At 42.9% G+C, this 19,903-nt stretch overlaps 2 protein-coding genes across 3 annotated transcripts in view; both read right to left on the bottom strand.

Moving 5' to 3' along the window:
* The window catches only part of LOC109146432, a 1,056,471-nt gene that overhangs the window by 797,624 nt on the left and 238,944 nt on the right, over positions 1 to 19,903 (bottom strand). The window lies entirely within an intron of this gene.
* The window catches only part of PLPPR1 (phospholipid phosphatase related 1), a 115,620-nt gene that overhangs the window by 28,705 nt on the left and 67,012 nt on the right, over positions 1 to 19,903 (bottom strand). For both annotated transcript variants that reach the window (XM_039566866.1, XM_010413126.4), the window contains exon 3: positions 462 to 650. In XM_039566866.1, coding sequence (XP_039422800.1) covers positions 462 to 650 — 189 coding nt within the window. The remainder of the gene's footprint in view (positions 1 to 461; positions 651 to 19,903) is intronic.

Raw genomic sequence — 19,903 nt, 5'->3', positions numbered from 1 at the left:
AAATAAAAAGGAAACAGCAGTCACATTTTTCTTTGTATTTATCATCTTTCTCCTCATCTAAGCCTTTTAAGGCCCTTCGCAGGAAATAATCCTGGATATGGTGCATATCTGACCTGGATTTTACTTCAGCTTTATCCTGTTTTCTTATTTCCAGTAATACATAACCTTTGCATTAGAGCCTCTCTGGAGCCCGGGAAATTCACAACTAATCAGTGAAGTAAGCAAGCTATTGTAAAAAGCTTAACAAGATCTAACCCTCAGTCTTGCACTGTGATTACCTCAGAATAATTACTTCTGGAGATGGCTGATGATGATCATATTAGGCTAAGGCAAAACAGAGATCCAGCTAACTGTAAATCGGTTACAGCTGAACAGAGAGGCGAGGAGACAAAGATATCACAGGACTATTGTTATTATTTATGAAGCGGTCATGGGGATTTCAAATTATTCCTCATACTCACAATCGCTGTCGGAGTTGAAGCCAGCACACAGTACAGCACAAGAGGGGAAATGAAGCTCTCATCCTCTGTCCCAGGGTACGGTTTCATCAAATTGCCATCCTGACAGAAGAAACCTTGGATATGCACCTCAAAAGTGTCGGTGTACTCGAAGTAGTAGGCGAGCAGAACAGTCCCAGCCATGATGACGAGCTGAAAATAAAGCATAGTCACAGAGAGGCGTTAGTTGCTTTTTGAACAGATGCAGCTGTGCCTGCGAGCTACTCTCGTCCTGTGGACCATCCTCCCTTCACCGTCACTCTGACAACCCCTGCCATAATGGTGTGTGAGTGTGTGTGAGAGTGTGTGTGTGTTTCTGTGCCTATGCTTTGCAACATCTGTTACATAAACCTTTTGGCAAACGACACTAATGAACGTCTCAGATAGGAGCAGGTCCGCGCCGTGGCGCACAGGGGGACGGGAGCTTTGACAGCTCCACGCTATCAAAGGGCATGTGAGTGTCAGCGCAATGGGGATCGATGGCAGCGGCAGGGCGAGGGGCAGCACGGCAGGAGACAGCAGCAGCAGCGACAGCTAAAACCTGTGCTCGGTGGCAGGGAGTGGGAAGGATTATTACAAAGCCTAGAGGAAGCTAAAGCCAAAACACTTTCCTGCTGCAGCTGCGAGCCCATGCTGAAGAACGTGCGTGCTGTGCTAATCCAGACAAACCCTCTGTGTCCCAGATGAAGACACATCCAGAGGAAGACTCACCTTTCCCTGGAGCTGCTTCTTAGGAGTAAAGCTTTAGAAGTCTACTCAGAAATCTCCAAGCAACCTGTGGGGGTTCCTGTGCACTGCCTGACTTACCCACTTGACCACAGCCACTTTTGAAAAAACTGGCTTGAGTCTGAAGCTTCATTTATATCACAGATATGAACTGAAAGGAGCCTTTCTGGTCTCTCTTTTCATACTTTGTGGCTCCTAAATGGGTTGGTTGGAAGCTCAGCAATCCACATTTTTTGTATATATCCCCAGCTACTGAGCATGAGTGTCTGCATTAGCTTCCCACATTGCTTCAGCAACACATCACAACAACCTCAGTAAAGATGTCCCTAGCCTCACTTCATGAAAATAAGCAGATTTACTAATTCTTGTTCCCCCTCTGCCACACTGCAAAGAAAATCTCACATCACAGTCCTCATCCAGAACAAAAATAGTAATATTGATTTATAACCATTTCTTTTTAGGGGTGATGGTTTTAAAACTAAAAGAGGGTCGAATCAGATTAGGTATAAGGATTTTACAATGAGGCTGGTAAAAAAATGGCACCAGTTGCCCAGAGAGGTGATGAACACCCCATCCCTGGAAGTGTTCAAGGTCAGGTTGGACTGGGCTTTGAGCAACCTGGTCTAGCGGAAGGTGTTCCTGCTCATTGCACAGGGGGTGGACTAGCTGGCCTCTAAAAGTTCCTTCCAACTCAAATCCTATGATTCTAAATTGTGACTAGAGGATCTGATTCAAAATCTTCTTTATGGACACTAGTGCCACTGTTACAGAAGTTGTCACTATACAACTGTTTTTGTCATTATAACTATAAAAGTTATCTTGCCACACCATAGGAAAAAGTGGAATAACCAACTCTTGGCTTTAGTATCTTGCCTCCAGGATTTCTGCATCAAAACTGTGTTGCTGTGAGACTATTGTAAGACCCCTGAAAATTAATTTTGGGAATTCCATCTCAAAGATACACTTGAAGCTATTCATGCACTCCTCTAGCACATCCTTGCACACACACAGCCAGCCATTAAAGCCATTGTATATTTGAGTAAGAGTGGGATTAAAATTGGAAAAAAATAATGAAATCAGGTTAGTCATTGATGAAAGTAAAAGACCAAAGAACCCCAAAGTGGTTGAGGTGAGGAGGGATCTTTGGGGGTCAATTGGTCCACCCTCCGCTGCTCAAGCAGGGACACCTTGAGTTGCTTGCCCAGGACCATGCCCAGATGGTTTCTGAACATCTCTAAGGATGGAGTCTTCACAGCCTCTCTGTCACTGGTAAGACAGACTTAAAAGAAGGTCACAGTGGAGCTGTGGTTGTGACATTCCATCCCCAATTTTTTACCTTTAAAATTAACCATCTCATTTTGTAGATGTATTATTTTCAAGACCTCATACGTGCCCAGAATAAATCTTCCTTTTAACAAACATAAAGCAAGACGCTGCTATTTGTGTATTCCCCAGAGACCTTCACAGTAATCTTGATGAGTACATTCCCTATAAACAAACACAGTTCTATAACTAAGAACACAAGAGTTAATTTACATCTGAATTTAATTCCTTGAGCAGCTATAGATTTCCTGATCAACCTGGGCAACTCAGCTTTGTTAATTAACACCAGAGAAAGGCAATGACACTGTCACTACTCTACCTGACATGCCTGGATAAACGCATTGGAGATTACAGGATGCTTGGATATAGAGGTATTTAAACTCAGTCCCAGCACCTCATATGACCTGGGCTGTCAAAAGAGATCTGACCCACCCTTCCTATCCCAAAAACGCTCCCAGAAATACTTCAGGTTGCCAGCCCCAGATGGCAAACACATGATGCAACAGAGAGCTGGTTTTTCTCCTCTTACTGGAAAAGGGAGAAAGAGGTTTACTGAACTTCTAACCTTCTTTGGGTGTCGTACGGAAACATGAACGCTTTTCAAAAAATAGAGCATTTTGATATGGGAGGAAAATGTCACTTATGCTAAATGCAGTCTCTAGACAGCATTTGCACAACTAACCTTGACCTTTCCAGTGTCAAATGCTGACTCAGTGCTGCACAAAAGCCCCTCCTGCACATAAAATACAGCTCTTGACTGACTAACATTGATATTGACCTAGAACATCACAGATCACAGGATCCCAGTATGATTTGGGTGGGAAGAAACCTTAAAGCTCAACTCATTCCAGTCTGCCTGCCATGGGCAGGGACACCTTCCACTAGAAGAGGTTGCTCCAAGCCCCTTCCAACCTGGCCTTGAGATACCTCAATAATGAACCCAATCCTGTTCACACTTCCAGTTTCTGTGTTTTGTTCTTCTGAGAAAAAAAAAAAAAAAGCATGTATCTGTGAAAAGAGATTTGAATTGTGGACACATCATATCCTGTACATGACATCCACCATCTCAGGGAAACAGCAACAGCAGACATTAGAAATTTGACCTCCAGCTAAACAGATCCTACCATATCCCAAGGGATAACATGTCAGCTACTACCAAAAACATGAGCAAAGTTTTTACTGCTCATACAGCCAGTGAAGACCTGACCATTTTTGTGTGGCAGCTTCCTGTGCCTCATCTTGAGTATTCGCTTCTTCGAGCAGCTTCTCAGCAGAACGCAACAAGAAACTTCTTTTCATTCTCCCTTCCCTTTTTCCTTTCCACATGGTAACTATGTCATATGTGTTTAATGTGAGTGGGATAACTGGCTTTGTTCGTGCAGGGAAAATTCTACTTGTAGGTGCTCAGTAGTGGTAACTGGTGACCGAGGAATGATCTGGCACAGACAGCAAGAAGGTCCCAGTGCAAGAAAAGGTCAAACTGTCCAGAAGCAGGGATGTCAGAGACAGGAGGACTCCCTGCAAGGCAGTAGACTTTCCCTGGGTGCTGGGATAAGGAACAGCTGCACTGCTGCCTTGTAGACTTCCTGGAATAGGAGAACTCCAGGGTCCCAGCTCAGTGGGTCTGAATTTTGTAGCCATGTTCTATTTGTAGCAAATGGCACCTTTGCCTTTTCTCCCTGTTTTCAGGTTTACAACCATTGAAGGAAGTAGGGAAAAAGAGCAGGCAGGATGACTTAAGATAAAGATACAAAACATCCCTTTACATCATTCAGAAAACACAATGCAGTTTAACACTAACATTTTGCAGGGTTTATTTATTAATCCTTATTAACTCATTTCCTTGAATTTACTTTGGGAAAAATTGAAAATGCTCAATAACTTCAGAAAGGCAGCCACTGAATAGAAGGCTGCTAATAAGTCTACGGTGCTTAATGGCCCCCATTACCACAGTATTTAACCATGCCATAATCCTTAATATTTATCATCACTCCTCCATTGTAAGGTAAGAAAATGCTCTTATCACCATTTTACAGAGAGGGGACAAAAGCTGAGGAGATGAAATGACTGCCTTTAGGTCACAGCAGAGCCTGTGGCAGAGCCGAGATTTAGCTTTCTTCTGGACCAGATTTTTTTGGATTAGTCAATAATCTGCACATGAAAAGGCTCAAAGATATATATGCTCAGGTCCTAATTCTGCAGAAGCTCATTCATGATAGCATTAAGAAAACAAATCGTGTGTCTGATTCAGCCCCATTTAAAAATTCCTTCTGAATTTAAATCAGTCTTGACAAGCTGGACTTAAGAAACTGGGGTGTGTGTTTTTCCTCAAAGTCAGCCATTTAAATGGATTAATTACGTAGCACTTAACATCTATCCCTTGACACACCATTAAATTCTGCCCTGCTCTACAAGTTCACACTGGTTCTGCCCTTGCAGAAATTCCCATCCCTGCATATCCTTGCTCCTCTTTAACCTGTGGGCATTCTGTGCAGTCAAAAAATCCCTTTCTTCAACGTTCAAGAAATAGGAAGCAAGTCTTGCAATCTTCTTTGGGCAATGGGTAATTGTTTGGTGCAGAGTTAATCAGGTATTAATGAAAGATTGTGTCCTGAGTATAAAGAAAGAGAATCTTTGCATTAAGCAGTACAGTTCAGTCACATGAACTCTAGGGTACTGGTGTACATACAGAAATCCCCCTCTTCACCTTAATACTGTAAGGTCTCTGACAGCAAAATTCAGAGAGCACTGACATCCAAATAAAATTATTGCACTTCCAAGTAGTGGGGCTGAAGCCCCACACTGTACGCACTCTCACGATTCACTGCAAAGTACTTCCCAATATTCTCAACAATTGTTTTTTTTTTTTTTTTTAAGTACTGTTACCCACAGAAAAGAGGCCCCTGTTCTGCAAGTAAGAAAGCAAGAGGGCAACTCCACTTGGGAAAGGGGCATAAAGCTGTAAAAGAGAGATCAATATTAGAAGAGAGAAGACACTCTGGGAAAGAGAATTTTTTGATCAGCCTACGCTGAAGACTCCCCAGAGTTCTTAAGTGAGGAGCAAGAAACTGATGGAGAAAAGGAAGATACTGGGAAAATTTCTTGTGTACCCTTTAGCCATACAACCTGTCTGTCCTGTAAAACAGGCACACAGCCACTGCAAAAATCTCCTTTTGCTGCGTGTTTTGTCACTCATGTAAGTGCTATTGCAAGTCCATATAAGTGAACTTGAAACCCCCCCAAGTACTGCTGCTATTTATACATAAATAGGTGAGTTCTTTCAGCTTATCAGCCTTCCCACAGACTACTCATAATATGTCTTACAATGCCTTTAATGTGCACGACTGAAAACTGAACAACTGTTATCACACACAAATGGCAGCATAAAATACAATTTTTTTATTCCTCCTGAAAAAGCCAAACCAGTATTTTGCTTGTGGTGTTCCTTAGTGGATAGTCATTGAGATATCTATTGATGCCCTTGCTCAGTTTGTTTCCAGCAAATTTCAGTGGTTTTCACTTCTTTAACTGGAACTGCCACAGTTCCATGGACACCACAAACCTGCAAAAGTGTTTTCCACCCATGACACACATGCTGTGGCTCACAGTTCCACCCATTTTGATCACATTTCTACCTCCCCCTCTGCCTGAACTCTAGTGACCCACTGTTATTATGCAAAGCTTGAAACAATTTGGTGTGCTTTTTTGAGAGAGGTGATGAGAGCATGACTCTTGGAACAGACGCACTGGAGCATCCAACAGTCAGGGCATATGTGTGTTCTAAGTTACTGCTGAAAGGAATTGTTAAGGTGTGTCTTTGCTCTCTACTGGATAATATCAGAAATATTTAACTGTGCATCCCAGACTGTTTTGTCCAGGGATGAGCCCAGGTGTTTCTCTGTGAAGGGAGACAGTGCATTTTTCCTTGGAGAACTCCAGTCTTGCCACTGCAGTGGAGGGATGTTAGAAGCACAGCAAACTGGAACAAATCACATTTATTATTAAATTCAAAGACCCACTTTTGCCTTTCTAAAAGCAGATCAATTCCTTATTTAAGAATTACAAAGTCTGTTTCCTAAGTATCCTGATTAGGATGAGACCTCAGAACCAACTCATGTTGGTGCAGGGATAGATATTTTTTTATAAATGTTGACTGTATTTATTTGTGGCTAGCTGATCTCTACTTAGTAAATCAACCTTCAGCTCATAGTGCTTGTAACTGACATAAAGAAAGAAAACATGTCATTAGTTATATTTTGTTTTCTTAAATAATCAAACTTCCTTCTGGCAGAAGAATTGCAGACTCCTAGAAAATACTGGATTTGCATAATTTGACTTGACAGTCATTTTGCCAAGCCTTTTCATAGTATCTGGCTGGGAATTCTTTTCAGGGCTCCTGAAATTGTCTATGCTGAAGGACCTACTACAACTTCTTAATAAGCATCTACATGTTCACACTGTGGAGTGATCAAGTGGTAGGGAAATGTTAAACATGCCTTCAGACAAGCTTAAATTCACAAATAACAAAGAAGATGGAGACTACCATTAATTAGAAGCCCATCTGATCCAGATGTGCCAGCAGCTGAAATTTCACACAGAGGTGTGAGGGCAGCAGGTGCTTGTCTCCCATTAGCTGTTAATGGGAATTAGCAGGATGAACCCTTCAGGGATCAGCAAAGGTCTGGGTTTCTACAGCAGTTTGTTAAGCGTCTGTTCTGCGCCATTTTACCACAAGTGATTCGTCTTTAAAAGTTTCACCTCCATACTTGCATAGCAGACCCAGGTCTGTGGAAAGAGAAGTGTGTTGGACAGCAAAGGCTCCTGAAGCTGCAGCAAATTAATGTTTGTAATGGATTGTAAGGGTCGGGCCGACTGCACAGCCTTTCATGGTTGCCAAGAGACTGGATGCAGGAAATCACCTACATTTTACGAAAATACTGCAAAACAATGAGGACAAAAAAATGGACACAGGACTGTTCATCACACGTTATGTTGTGTAATGAAAGAGGCAGAGAAAAGAAACATCTATTGGAATTCCATGTAATGGTAAAACGAGTACAAGTGAATGATTTCATTATGCTGAATAACCATTTATTTCACACTGTCAGATTAAATACGAAATCCAGTGGTCTTTCTACACTGCCACTCCTCAAGGTGTTCTCTCTCCCTCACCTTATATAACTGATTCTGAAATCAGTGGTTTTTATGCAACTGTGGCACACATAAGTCATGGCCTGGCCTGCAGCAGCCTGGTAGAGGACATGGCTTTGCTGCAGGAGTTCTGAAGTCCATTCAGTGTGCAGGCACAAGCTGGGAAGAGGAGGCAGAGAGGCTTATTAAGCCACACAGGCTTTTGAAGCTGGAGCTGTGTAGAAATCAAAGCGGTCTCTGCAGAGCTTCTTACAAGTCCATTTCAAGATCTTACTGTCTTATTTCACTATTTTAGTAATTAAGTATGCATTAGGTATAGTTTGTAAGGCTGAAGAAGACACACTCAAACCAAAAAAAAGGACTTCATGTCTTCCCAAGGCACTTATTTCAGGAGGAGTTGTTTTGTGAGAGCAGCATGACCTCTAAAAATACTGACATCTGGTTAAAAACTGTTTCAGCTTCTTTTTTATGTAATGGTCCTTGAAGAATGGCAAGGTGCTTCACCACAATAGCTTAATGTTACCTAAGAGCTCACCCACATAAAGAATCCAGATTTCTCCAGCTCTAACTGTGCAGTTAAAGCAGTACAGGTCTCTTAATGGCAACAGATATAAAGGCATAAAAATGCTCTAACCGGTACAACCTTTTCATACATAGAAAATAAAATAAGTAACAGTATGAAGCACCTTGATTATCTCAATCTGTATAACTCAGATATAACTCAGTGCACTTTATACACTGCTCTAGCTTTCTCAGTTTAAAACAACATTTTTCAACCTTTTCATGTGTAGACTTTTACTTTTCACCAGTGATTCTTATGTAATAAATTTAAGCCTACTTTCTTTGACAGGTAAGTATCATCCACGGATTGATCACAGGCTGAAACTGTCAGCCTGAAGGAAGGAGGGACACCTACCCACACTGTGTGTCTTGTAACAGCCTGAGCCTGCCCTCACTGTATTCACTGCACTCACAAAGAGCTGGGCTGCCTTGGGAGAGCCTCTTTATATCAGCTCAGTCTGCGAAAAGCTCAGCCTTTGATGCTGCAGAGGGCCAACACAGGTCTTCTCACCGTTCAGAGGGAATGACAGGCAGGGGCAGATGCCCCTACAAGCTTCAGGTGGTCAGCTAACGCTATGGGCACTTGCACAAGATTTTGTGTACCTCAGAGAGGCAGGGAGATGAATGGGCAAAGGAAAGATGCAGCAGCACCAGTGATGGAAACTGGAAAAAACAGAGTATTGTCTTTTTAATCAGTGACAGCAGAGGAAAAGCATTTCTTCCACAGCTTGAAGAAGGAGGAAGTGAATCCACCTCTCTCTTGTAGAATCAAGTAATACCTGTGTTGCTATTAGCAAGAGAGTTTCTGTAAAAATCAATACTAAATATATCTTTTACTTACCTAGAAAATAGATCACAAATGCTGTGAAAAGGCTTATCATTTAGGAACATGGTTTAGGGACATTTGCTAGTGGTGGACTTGGGAGTGCTGGGTTAATGGTGGCTCTTGGTGGTCTTAAGGGGCTTTTCCAACGTCAGTGATTCTGTGACTCGGCTCCCTCTTGTACAACCCCGAATATCTGCTCACCCTCTTACAACTTCTCCATTTTGGCAATCTGTATTTCATTATAATAATTTGCTTTCTTTGTGAAATCATCATAAAAACGTTCTTTTTCTCCCTTAAGATTTAGATTCTATCCAGTTGTGCTACATCGCTTTGTCCCTGTAACTAAACCAAGAGCAGAAAGGGTTCATATGGGACAACTACAAGGAGCTGTTGTTACTGTTTTTGTGACAGCACAGACCTTGTTATGTTGCAGACTTAAAAGAAATATGATCTAATTAAGAACCCAGTTATGATGAGGTATATGCTAGATATATATTTTTTTTTTAATTTAAGGAATGTACTGATAAAGTAGACTATTAAATTCTGAGCTTGATTCAAAGTAGATTTTGAAGGCTTATCAGCAGGGGGCATTAATGCGACATTAAATTCCAGATGCCACACTACCAAACAACCCTGCACAGCCTGTAATGTTTTATGGTTTTAATATATTTGGGGTTTCCCCTCTATTTTTCCCATCGTAATCTCATTTTTTAAAGTAGAGCTGGAATTTTAGGTCATTTAGTCATAATAGTAATTTGGTTAATAATCTACTGTGGGCTTCATCCTGACTTGTAAAAGAAGTCTTTGTCCCTGATTTGTGTAGTTTGAAAGAGGAGAGGATGATTTTAAGACCAGTAAATTTGCAGCCAGCAATTTCAAAGGGGATTATCATGAGCAGGAAGAATAGTTCATCCCTCTTGGTGAGCATTTGTTCACAAGCCTCAGTAGCTCCTTGACATCAGATCATGCACCCAACTTTCCTGTGTTTGCACTCTGACATTACTACTGACCTGGAGAAGGGAGGTGTTTCCAGAAGGCAGTTTTAAATAGCAACATTTTCCCTCTCCACTGACTCTGAAATAAAAGCAACATCACTGATAATGTTAGTCATTACTTACAAAGAACGAACCCAGGAGTTCACATCAGTAGGATTTTATATTGTGTTAGTTTTCCAACACTAACAAACAACAAAAAGATGATTTTTTCTTTTTCCCCTAAACCTTATTGAAGACAGTTTCACAAAGGTTCTCTGTCAGAAAGCTTATCTAGCAGTGAGCTGGTGACTGAAGGGGTCAGAGCTAAAAAGGATGAGCTATCCACTGCACTCGTCCTGCTCCTTGGTCTTTTACTCAGCGCTGACTCTCAGGCCCTGGCACACTGTGATCTCACTCTCACTTTGCTCACTAATAGCATAAAAGTTACTGAGCCTGGTCTGACCTTCCTGGATTAAAATTTACACCAATCCACAGCCTGTCTATAAGTGTAGTGTAAAGAGAAATAAATTTAAAATTCTGACAGGGATTACATTCGTAAATTTTCTTTCCAACAATAAAAAGCTGGAAATTTAGCTAATTCTTTTGAACTGCAGTTGAGATTGTCATATCACCACTTGATTGCTGGAATGGAATTTTTAAGGAAAATTAAGAAAAGTTTTAAATACACAGTAACACTGGGACTTTAAGCATCATTTGGAAGACACGCACTTTAAGGATGGGGATCAGGAAGCTACTTGTCTGGTACAGTAGCAAACTACTCTGTAAAATTAGGTAGGTTTCAGGGCCAGACTCTCCAGCTTTGCCTCCTGTATCTGGGATATCATGGTATATGAGGGGCAGACTTTTTCTGCCCCTCAAACACAGAGCCTGTATTTCATGTAATGTCTTCTTCTCAGGTACACATGGACTGCTACCTTTGTTACAGCAAAAATCAGTTTGCAAAAAAAAATAGTGAAATGAAACCTGTCCCTCAAACAGCTGTATAAGCTGTATAAGCACAGGCATTCGGAACTTCCTGTGAAATCGTTGGCTATCTTCCTTGTGTGAAAATCAAGACTCGTCTCTTAACAAAAATTGAGAACTACAATTTTCCTTTAAGGACCCAGAAACACGAGGTCTGATAGCCTTTCTGATAAATGTCAGGATGAGATTTATACAAGGGGGGGAAGGGGAATAAACTTTCACTTGTCAGGAGGGCGAACACAACAGCTTTTTAAAATTTTACTTTTACTTAGCAACTGAAGAATGTCATCACCATTATCAAGTGATGGTGATTAAGACCTCCAAGCCACAAGTACACCATATTTATCTTCCCTTGAGCAGGTCCCCCGAGGCTTTTCAGCAGGTGGCATTATTAATTCTCTACCCAGCTCTAAATGGCACACAGACAGGAGACTGCTGCTTCCAGCACATAACACCTTAAAATGATCTACAAATTGTGGTGGAGACTAAGTAATTCTTTTAACATAAAAGTCTGCATTAAAATGGCATCTGTTCAGAATTATTCTTTTTTTTAGCAACAGAAGCAGAGATATATTTTGACTACTCTGATATTAAATTAAAAGACATCAAGAGCATTTTTTTCTCTCCTGTCCTGTCCATCTCCTCGTCTCCCCATCAAGACATCTGCAGAATCAGCTTTTTCAAGGGAAGAGAACACCACGGAACTTCAGGCCTGCACCAGCACCAAAATTTCCTATACAGCACGTTTAATGACAAGAACAGGCACATTTCTAAATGCAGCACTACATAGCTTTCCCCAAGGTTTAAAGACCTGATGTTGAAGCTGAGGGAGAGAGGAAACTGAGAGATACTGAGGTGGAAAATACCTGTGATAGCTTGGGACTGACCGAAAACGAATTACCTTCCCAGGACTGGTTATCGTGTCTATCCAGTGTCTGCCTAAAAAAACAGTACAAAATTCTGGGATCATCTCTAGGACCTGTTAAGAGAGATCTTACTGACTCAATGAAATCCAGCATCTAACATACTAGTAAAAACTTCTGTACTTCAAGCATCATATGACCAGCCACTGCTAGGAGCAGCTGCTTTGGTTGGAAGGCTCGGAACATCTTTCACTGCTTCTTCTAAATGCAGGAAGAGTGCTTTGCACCTCGTGAAACTGCCCACAAGGTTAAAACATAGAAAATAGTCTGCCATGTTTTGAGAACATAGTCTGATGTTCTCAAAAAACTGTTGTGCAAATTGTGCTTAAAAGGACTCAGGGTTTGCTCCTCTAAGCCATGCTCTGGATCTACCTATTGGTCTGCTCCAGCCTCAGAAACACCCAGGTTCATGAAACTTGTTTGAATATTCGAATATAGCAAAGTAATAAAAAGTCCTGAAAACTCAGAGCACCTCCAAAGAGTTTAATGAGAACTCGGTGTTTAATTTGCCCTTCTAACTTTGAACAAGATGTGTTCTTCTGTGAAAGGCTGCTTTGAGTTTGACTCTTTCTGGCAGCAGTTCTTAACCTGGACTACACTGAGGTGAGTCATCTAGCCCACTAGAAATAATGCAAAATCTTGTCATAATTCATTGTCTGCCTAGTTTCAGTAACCAAAATCGCAAAATTGCAGCTTGTTTAGCTTTGAAATACAACAGTAATTCCATAAAAAAACCATGGATTTGACTGGCACAAACATGCATTTTATTTCCATGAGTCTGTGTCCTCCAAAAATGCCCAATACAGGGACTGGTCTGGAAAGTTGAAAAGCTGCCTTTGGCTAAAACAGTTTCCAACCTCATAATGGTTCACTGACTAATGTTTTTCAGTGTACAAATGGCTCATAAAAGCTGTTAAATCCATCATGAACTCTAAAGGCTTTTTAATCTAACGACTGTTTTCACTTACATGGAGGTGTCAGGACAATCTATTCTCCAAGTGTCCAGAAGCAACAGATCCTGATAGGACACAGGATTCTGACACAACAGACTTGTACATCTTTTCAGGATGCCTTTCATGATTGCTCTCTGGTATCTTCACGTGGTATCTAAGTGAAACTATTCACAGGGAGATGCAGAGGTATTTTGATTTCTAATATGTCCTTGTGGCCAGAAAAGCAAGCATCTCTCTGAAAATTGGAGGGACTGACAGTGGGAGAATCAGACGAAGATGAGAACCAGGATAAAGCAAAATAGAAAAGGACCAAAGATCTGCACAAAGTGAAAAGCAAACCACACCAAAACAGTGTCCCTGTGCTTGTTCTCAGACTGCAGATTTATGGATGCTAATGATAGATTGGGAGACATTTGTAGCAATGTATTTGAGATGGGTTCAAGGTAAAAGCAGTTAAGAGGGGGCTTTTGCCTACCCTGACGTATAAACAAACACCAAGGAGTGTAGCAGCAGTATAGTAATACATACTTGCATCCCAATGGATGGTTTATTCTTATACCCTGTGGATCTTCTTTGTCCAGAATATGATTCCCAGATTGTTCCTTGACAGAAAGGAGCTACTGATTTCCCAGCTGCTATACAACCCACAACCCATTGTCTCATCCACACATTGTTGCTCCAGGAAGACCAAAAAAGCTGTAAAAAGCTGTCCATCACACAGATCTAAAAGCTGCTGGGATCATATCTGGCTAAAGGAAGGGGAAACTGTTTTCCTCTTCTCAGCATCTCTGCCTTGCAAGTTCAGGGAACATCTCTCCAGGGACAGAAACCTTATAATAAATTCACAGAGTGTGCATGGTTAGGAAGAGCAGCTCCTCAGAGAGCTCCTCATTCTCTCACCTTCCTCACCCTGAAAGCACTTGCCAAATCTGCTCCCTTCTCAGACATTTTTGGCAGTACTTTAATCTCTTTTGTTCTGGTCATCAATCTGCCTGTTCGGAGAGAATCTCAGTGAGAAACCAAACCTGTCAGGTTCTTAAAAGATGTCACTCTGGGCAATGCAAAAGTGAGCTGAAAGGAAGCCTAATTCCAAAGCAAATTAGTACATGACCCACTCTTTTTTTTTTTTTTTCAGTGAATACTGTAGGTAAACTGCAAGTTGCAGAGCTATGAGGCTTAGAAGAACAGCAGTAGCTTCTTTTAGTTAGACAATTCTATTCTTAGACAGAACAGAACTGTTTTTCTACAATATTTCTTAACCCAGAAAATCCCAGGGTAAACACAAAGCCTCAGAGAAGCAAAACTCCTAGACACTGTACATTCTTGGGCCGCTGTCTTGCTGCTTTTGAAACACATGGTCCTGTTTCCATTGATTTTGAAAGGTGTTAACAGGCAGCCTTTTCTCTGAAAGCTTCTTTACTTATGGATGTTCTCTGGGCAGGTGCTTGGGGTTAGAAATGGGCAGGCAATCTCTCAGCAGTGAACATGCACATGGAGACTAGAGGCTGTGGTCAGACCTTTCGTCACAGCAGTGTTTCTGCAGCAGGGTCTCTCCCTCCACCAACCATGTGCCAAAAATGAACATATTTTACTGCTCTTTTTCTGGGCTAGAACGACTGTTCTGCTATGGGGACTTGGACATGTACTCATACCTTTTGTGTCCTTGCAATCAGAGTGCTTACTGGTGTGCACCTGGACCTTACTTGTACTCCTTTCCTTCAAAGATGACACTCTGATAATTCAATCAGTTACAAGAAATTGCAATGTTTAATTCTTTGCCCTGCTGCCAATTTCTTCTCTTGTTATTAAGTTATTACTAACTACTTCTTGCAGCAGTCTCTCTAATATTCTACCTCCTCCCCACAGTGGTGTGGCACTCTGACATGTTTTAAGCATTTTTGTAACCTGCCTCTTTTCCCCATTTTCACCAAAACCCTTTGTCTGATTTTTAAATGACTAATGCTTCACCGCTACCTGTTGAGGAAAGGAAGAAAAGGAAAGGCCGAGCAATTGTGTTCCAGAGCCAGCAGCTTTACAGAGGACTGCAATTATTTATTACTAAGATATATTTTACAATATTTTGCTGGTGCAATGGAGCTATAACTTGATAAATGTTTAGTTCTAAGAGTAAAAGGTTTTTCTTTAGCTATGAAAAATTGTGCTGATAGTTCAAGGCCATTAAAAGACTTATGAAGAAGGGAAAAGGAAAGTATTCAAATAGCATCTACTGACAAGCACGTGGGTTTTCTCAGGTAAATCTGTGACAAGTCACACCTTCAGACTGAAGCAGAAGTCAAGATAAAAAAGTTCATATGCAGATACTGAGATCCTGACCCTCGCCAAAGGAGTAACTGTAGGCAAGCCACCCTGTGCCTTCACTTCCTCATCAGTAAAAATAAAATACAGCTCCCCTTACAACCCATGTGCTACAGCAGCTTTCTCAGCATCAGAGACATGGCCAAAAAGGGAACAGTTAAATGGAGCCACCAGATACAAACAACTGTGAAGCAGGTGCCAGACTGTGACTGAATTGCTCCTGCTGGCATGCACCTCTGGAGATCACCTGGATCGACTCCTGGCTGGAAACTGTGCCAGCTGGAGCAGGCAGTCCAAGTCCATGTCTAGCTGGGCATTAAACACCTTCCAAGAACAGAGACTCCACAAGCTCTCTGCATCATCTGCCCTGGAGTTCCATCACCCTTAAAGGATGACAGCTCTTATTCTGTTAAATGCCATTTCCTTTTGCAGTTTGTGCCCACTGTCTCTGATCCTTTCCCTGAGTATCACAGGGAAGAGCCTCTCCCATACTGGGGAACCCAGCACAGACATGTTACCAGCACTGAGCAGAGGAGAAGATGATCCCTGCTGACCTGCTGAAAATGCAATCTCCCTTCTTGCTGTCCCAGCCTGCCCTTCCTGAAAATGCCTGTTTATCCAGGGCACTCCACTCAGGTGAGCTATCTCTCCACATCACTGGGACACCAGGGAAATCAAGGCCCCTCCAGTTCCTCTCATTTCCTTCCCACGGCATGTACTTCAGTGTATATACATGTCAGAGAGTGTGACCATGCACTTGTTTCTGGCCTTGATTATTGTGAAAGCTCAAGTGTGCAGTCCTGGTCTTGAGTGATCACAGAATAAGCTCAGCTGGAAGGGACCCACAAGGATCATTGAGTACAGCTCCTGGCCCTGAACAGAACCATCCCCAAAAATCACACCCTGTGCCTGAGAACATTGTCCAAATGCTTCTTGAGCTCTGTTGGGCTGGTGCTGTGACCACTTCCCTGGGAACCCTGTTCCAGTGCACAAACACCCTCTGGCTGAAAAATCTTTTCCTGATATCCAGCCTAAACCTCCCCTGACACAACTTCTGGCCATTCCCTCAGGTCCTGTCACTGAACAAAACAGAGCATAAATCAGTGTCTGCCCCTCCTCTTCCCCTCATGAGGAAGTTGCAGACCCCAGTTAGGTCTCCAGTCTCCTTTTCTCCAGGCTGAACAGACCAAGTGGCCTTAGCCACTCCTCATATGGCTTCACCTCCAGGTCCTTCACTAACCTCATTGCTCTTCTTTAGACACTCTCTGATAGTTTAACATAACTCTTATACTGTAGTGTCCCAAACTGCCCCAGCACTTGAGGTGAGGCCACCCCAGTGGAGAGCAGAGCAGGACAATCGCCTCCCTTGACCAGCTGGCGTTGCTGGGCCTGATGTCCCCAGAAGAGGTGGCCATCCTGGATGCCAGGACACTGCTGACTCCTATCCAACCTGACACTGACCATGAGCCTGAGGTCCCTATTCATTCCCCAGTCTGTCCATACATCCAGGGTTGCCCCATCCCTGGTGGAGAGTCCAGAGCTTTCCCTTGTTCAACTCCATATGGCTGGCGATTGCGCAGTTCTCTAATTCGCCAAGGGTCTCTCTGTAGGACCTCCCTGCTCTGGAGGGAGTCAACAGCTCCTCCCAGTTTTGTATCATCTGTGATCTTGCTTAGTATCCCTTTCAGTCCTGCACCCAAGTCATTTTTGAAGATGTTGAAGAAATGCCCAAACTAAGCAGCCAAGAAAGCTGGTCTCAAGAGGAAACACTGAATCCAATAAATAAGCTGCCAGTTGCTGGACAAGGAACACCTACCATTAAACCAGACAAAGAAAACCTGTTAATGGTATGACCAACCTGCCATGCCAGCGATGAATCTGAACTTACTTTGTCAACCCTTTGCGCTGGGAACAGGCGGCTGACAGGTGGGTCCATTAACACCAACAGGCAGGGATTCCTCCCACTGCTTAAAATATCTGTCCTTTCCTGCAGAGGTGAGAGGATGGTGATTGGGATCAGAGGTTCAGGAACTGGTTAGTACTCGGTATGAAACAAATTTTACTGCCAACTGAGACTCATAATCCTGAATCCTGAGCATGTATTTGTGTATTCTGGTTGTCTCATGGGCAATGAATGTATTGAGTCACAAGCTATTAAATGTGGTGTGTCAGAGAAGCACCTGGTCGTGCTAATTTACCAAAAGTGGATTGAAAACTTTCCCTGGTGCTTCTTTACTTATGTGTTTATGCTAGGTGGGATCCCATTTCATTGTTGTTCTCTTGATTAGTGCCCCTTCTGTTCACACCATGCTGGGTCCTTTGCTCAGTCCTGGTCCTCCACTGGTCCTGCCAACCTGTTCCTTCACTTCCTCATGTGATGGTTAGTCACTACTTCTGCTCCCACCCCATCACTCTTAAGCTCTCCTCTCTAGGTTGGCCAGGCTGCTGGCAAAACTGCTTTTGCTCCATTTGGTCAGGCAGAATCCCCTCTAAGCGGTCTAGATCCTCAAAGAGGGTCTAGATGGACACAGAAGCCAAACCCTGCTGGTGACATCAGCTGGACAAACACAGGTATGGGTCATTCATTTAAGAGCCAGACTCAAGGATTCTTCTGGGTCCCTTCTAACTCAGGCTATTTTCTGATCTCAACTGTGGACCCATCAGATCCATCTAGTCCTCTTCAGACCCTCCTTCTCCTCCTCACCAGCAGTATCAAAGCACTGATGGGGGCCTTCACTCTCCACAGGTGGAGAATATCTCAACACCACCACTCTTTGCTTTCTCTTGCCACAAGGCTCAGGTTCAGCTGGCTCAAGTACTTCACTGTGCAGAGCTCTCATCCAGGGAGCTGCTTCAGCACTGAACCTCTTCCATAGCTGCAGCTTTGCATGTGGAGCAGGGGCCTTCTCCCCAGGGCCAGAAGCCACCAGCTTCTAACCTTCATCATCACAGCAGTTTCCACTTTCCAGCCCTGGTACACAGAGACATTGTCTGCTCTTCTGCTGCAGTTGAAGGTTCAGGGTTTGGAAGCTGCAGCATCTCTGGGCAACCTGTGCCAGTGTCTCACTTGACCCTCCTTGTTCAGGACTTGAGATCTGTGAGCTCAGAGTCCCCTTGGAGCAGGAGTAGTTGGCAGAGCTGACTAGAAGCTGCTGCTAGCAGCCAACGGCTCATCTGGCTGTCCTCACTGGCACCCTAATGTTCCTCCAAGGGTTTCCAGGACTCCACTGACAACCTATAACAAGCTTCCAGAAGATCAAGAAAGTCTCAGAGAAAAGTGGAGATACTGCTGTGTCATTGGTTGTGTCAGGCAAACAGAGAAAGACTGCAGAATTTTCAAGTTCTAGGTGCAGGAGTTTCTACTTTCACTTTTTATGTCAACCACTGAAGCTATTGGTTGACATAAACAAAAATACAGATGTCATAAGAAAACTGTAAAACTCCCTGACATTGGAACTATGGGTACCAGCAATTTACAAGGGCTTTTTTAATAAAAAAACCCTGGGAAAAAAATCTGTAACAAACTAGTAAATAGAGTGACACTCCTTCTGACCAGAGAATGTAGCAACACCATGTCAGAGACAGTCACAATACAACAGTCCTGTTTTGTGCCCTTCTCTAGCTATATCCTCTTTTTGACAAATGTTCAGAGCCCAGCTGCACTGACAAGGCTCACAACTGCCTTACGTTCTGTTGGTGGAGGATGTCACCCTCCTGGGTGCAAGGGTTGCCTGGGCTGGGGACAGTGCAGCTCTTTTGTTTCTGTTAAATCAGCTCAGTATTCTCTTCATAGTGGTGAAGCACTTCGATGTCTTTAGACAGAAAGATCTCCAGTGGCACTGGTACACAAACAAATCATAGTGTAATTGTCATTAAGAGAGGTGCAGAGAAGGTGATGAGAAAATGGTCAGCACAGGCACGGGACCAGCCTTGCTGTATTTTTGATTTTCATACAAGGACAGCAGAAAAGTGAAAAACACCCGAGGAAAGCAGTGCAGGACCCCTGTGTTGCAGGCCTGGCAAGTACCACAACCCCTCAGCGCACACACAGAGACACAGGGGCTCCCTGCTGTCCTGCCCTTCCCTTAAAGTGCCTGAGTGCAGAAACACAGCATGTGGTTTTGCACTGCTGGTGTTCTTGCTCTGCATCCAATCCTAAATCCTACTGGAGTGAACCATGATGGAACCCAAATTTAATTTCCCCAAAAAAACCCCAAAAACACTGGGAGATATCTTTCAACTCCAAAGTTTCCAGGCTACTTTCTCCTTCTGAAATGTCATGTGTTTCTCTGGTGGTTGGTATCTCCAAGCAGCTGATGAGGCTTAAATCACAAAGCAGAGAACCTGCAACTCTTTGCTCTCCCTGCTAGCATTGAGCAACAAAGACCCCGGCCAGCAGATGGGGCCTCTCCTAGAAGCAAAAGCCATGCTGTACAAACCAGAACTGCAGCTCCCTCACTTTCCTGTTAGTCTGCAACATCTTGCAGAAGCCTTAAAGGTGTCAGTGCCTTGCAGGCACAGATGTGGTAAATTTATGGGGTTTGTATCAACACACAACACAGAACAATGAATCTTAAAAATCCAGGATAGTCAGCTCTTTCCTAAGTGAATTAACTGGGCAACATGGGATCTACTACTGAAATTTCAGTAAATATACCCAATCAAAACT

This window comes from Corvus cornix, chromosome Z, assembly GCF_000738735.6.
Source record: "Corvus cornix cornix isolate S_Up_H32 chromosome Z, ASM73873v5, whole genome shotgun sequence".
Classification (NCBI taxonomy): domain Eukaryota; kingdom Metazoa; phylum Chordata; class Aves; order Passeriformes; family Corvidae; genus Corvus; species Corvus cornix.
Note: the sequence above shows the minus strand (reverse complement) of the source record. Positions and strands in the feature narration are given on the sequence as shown.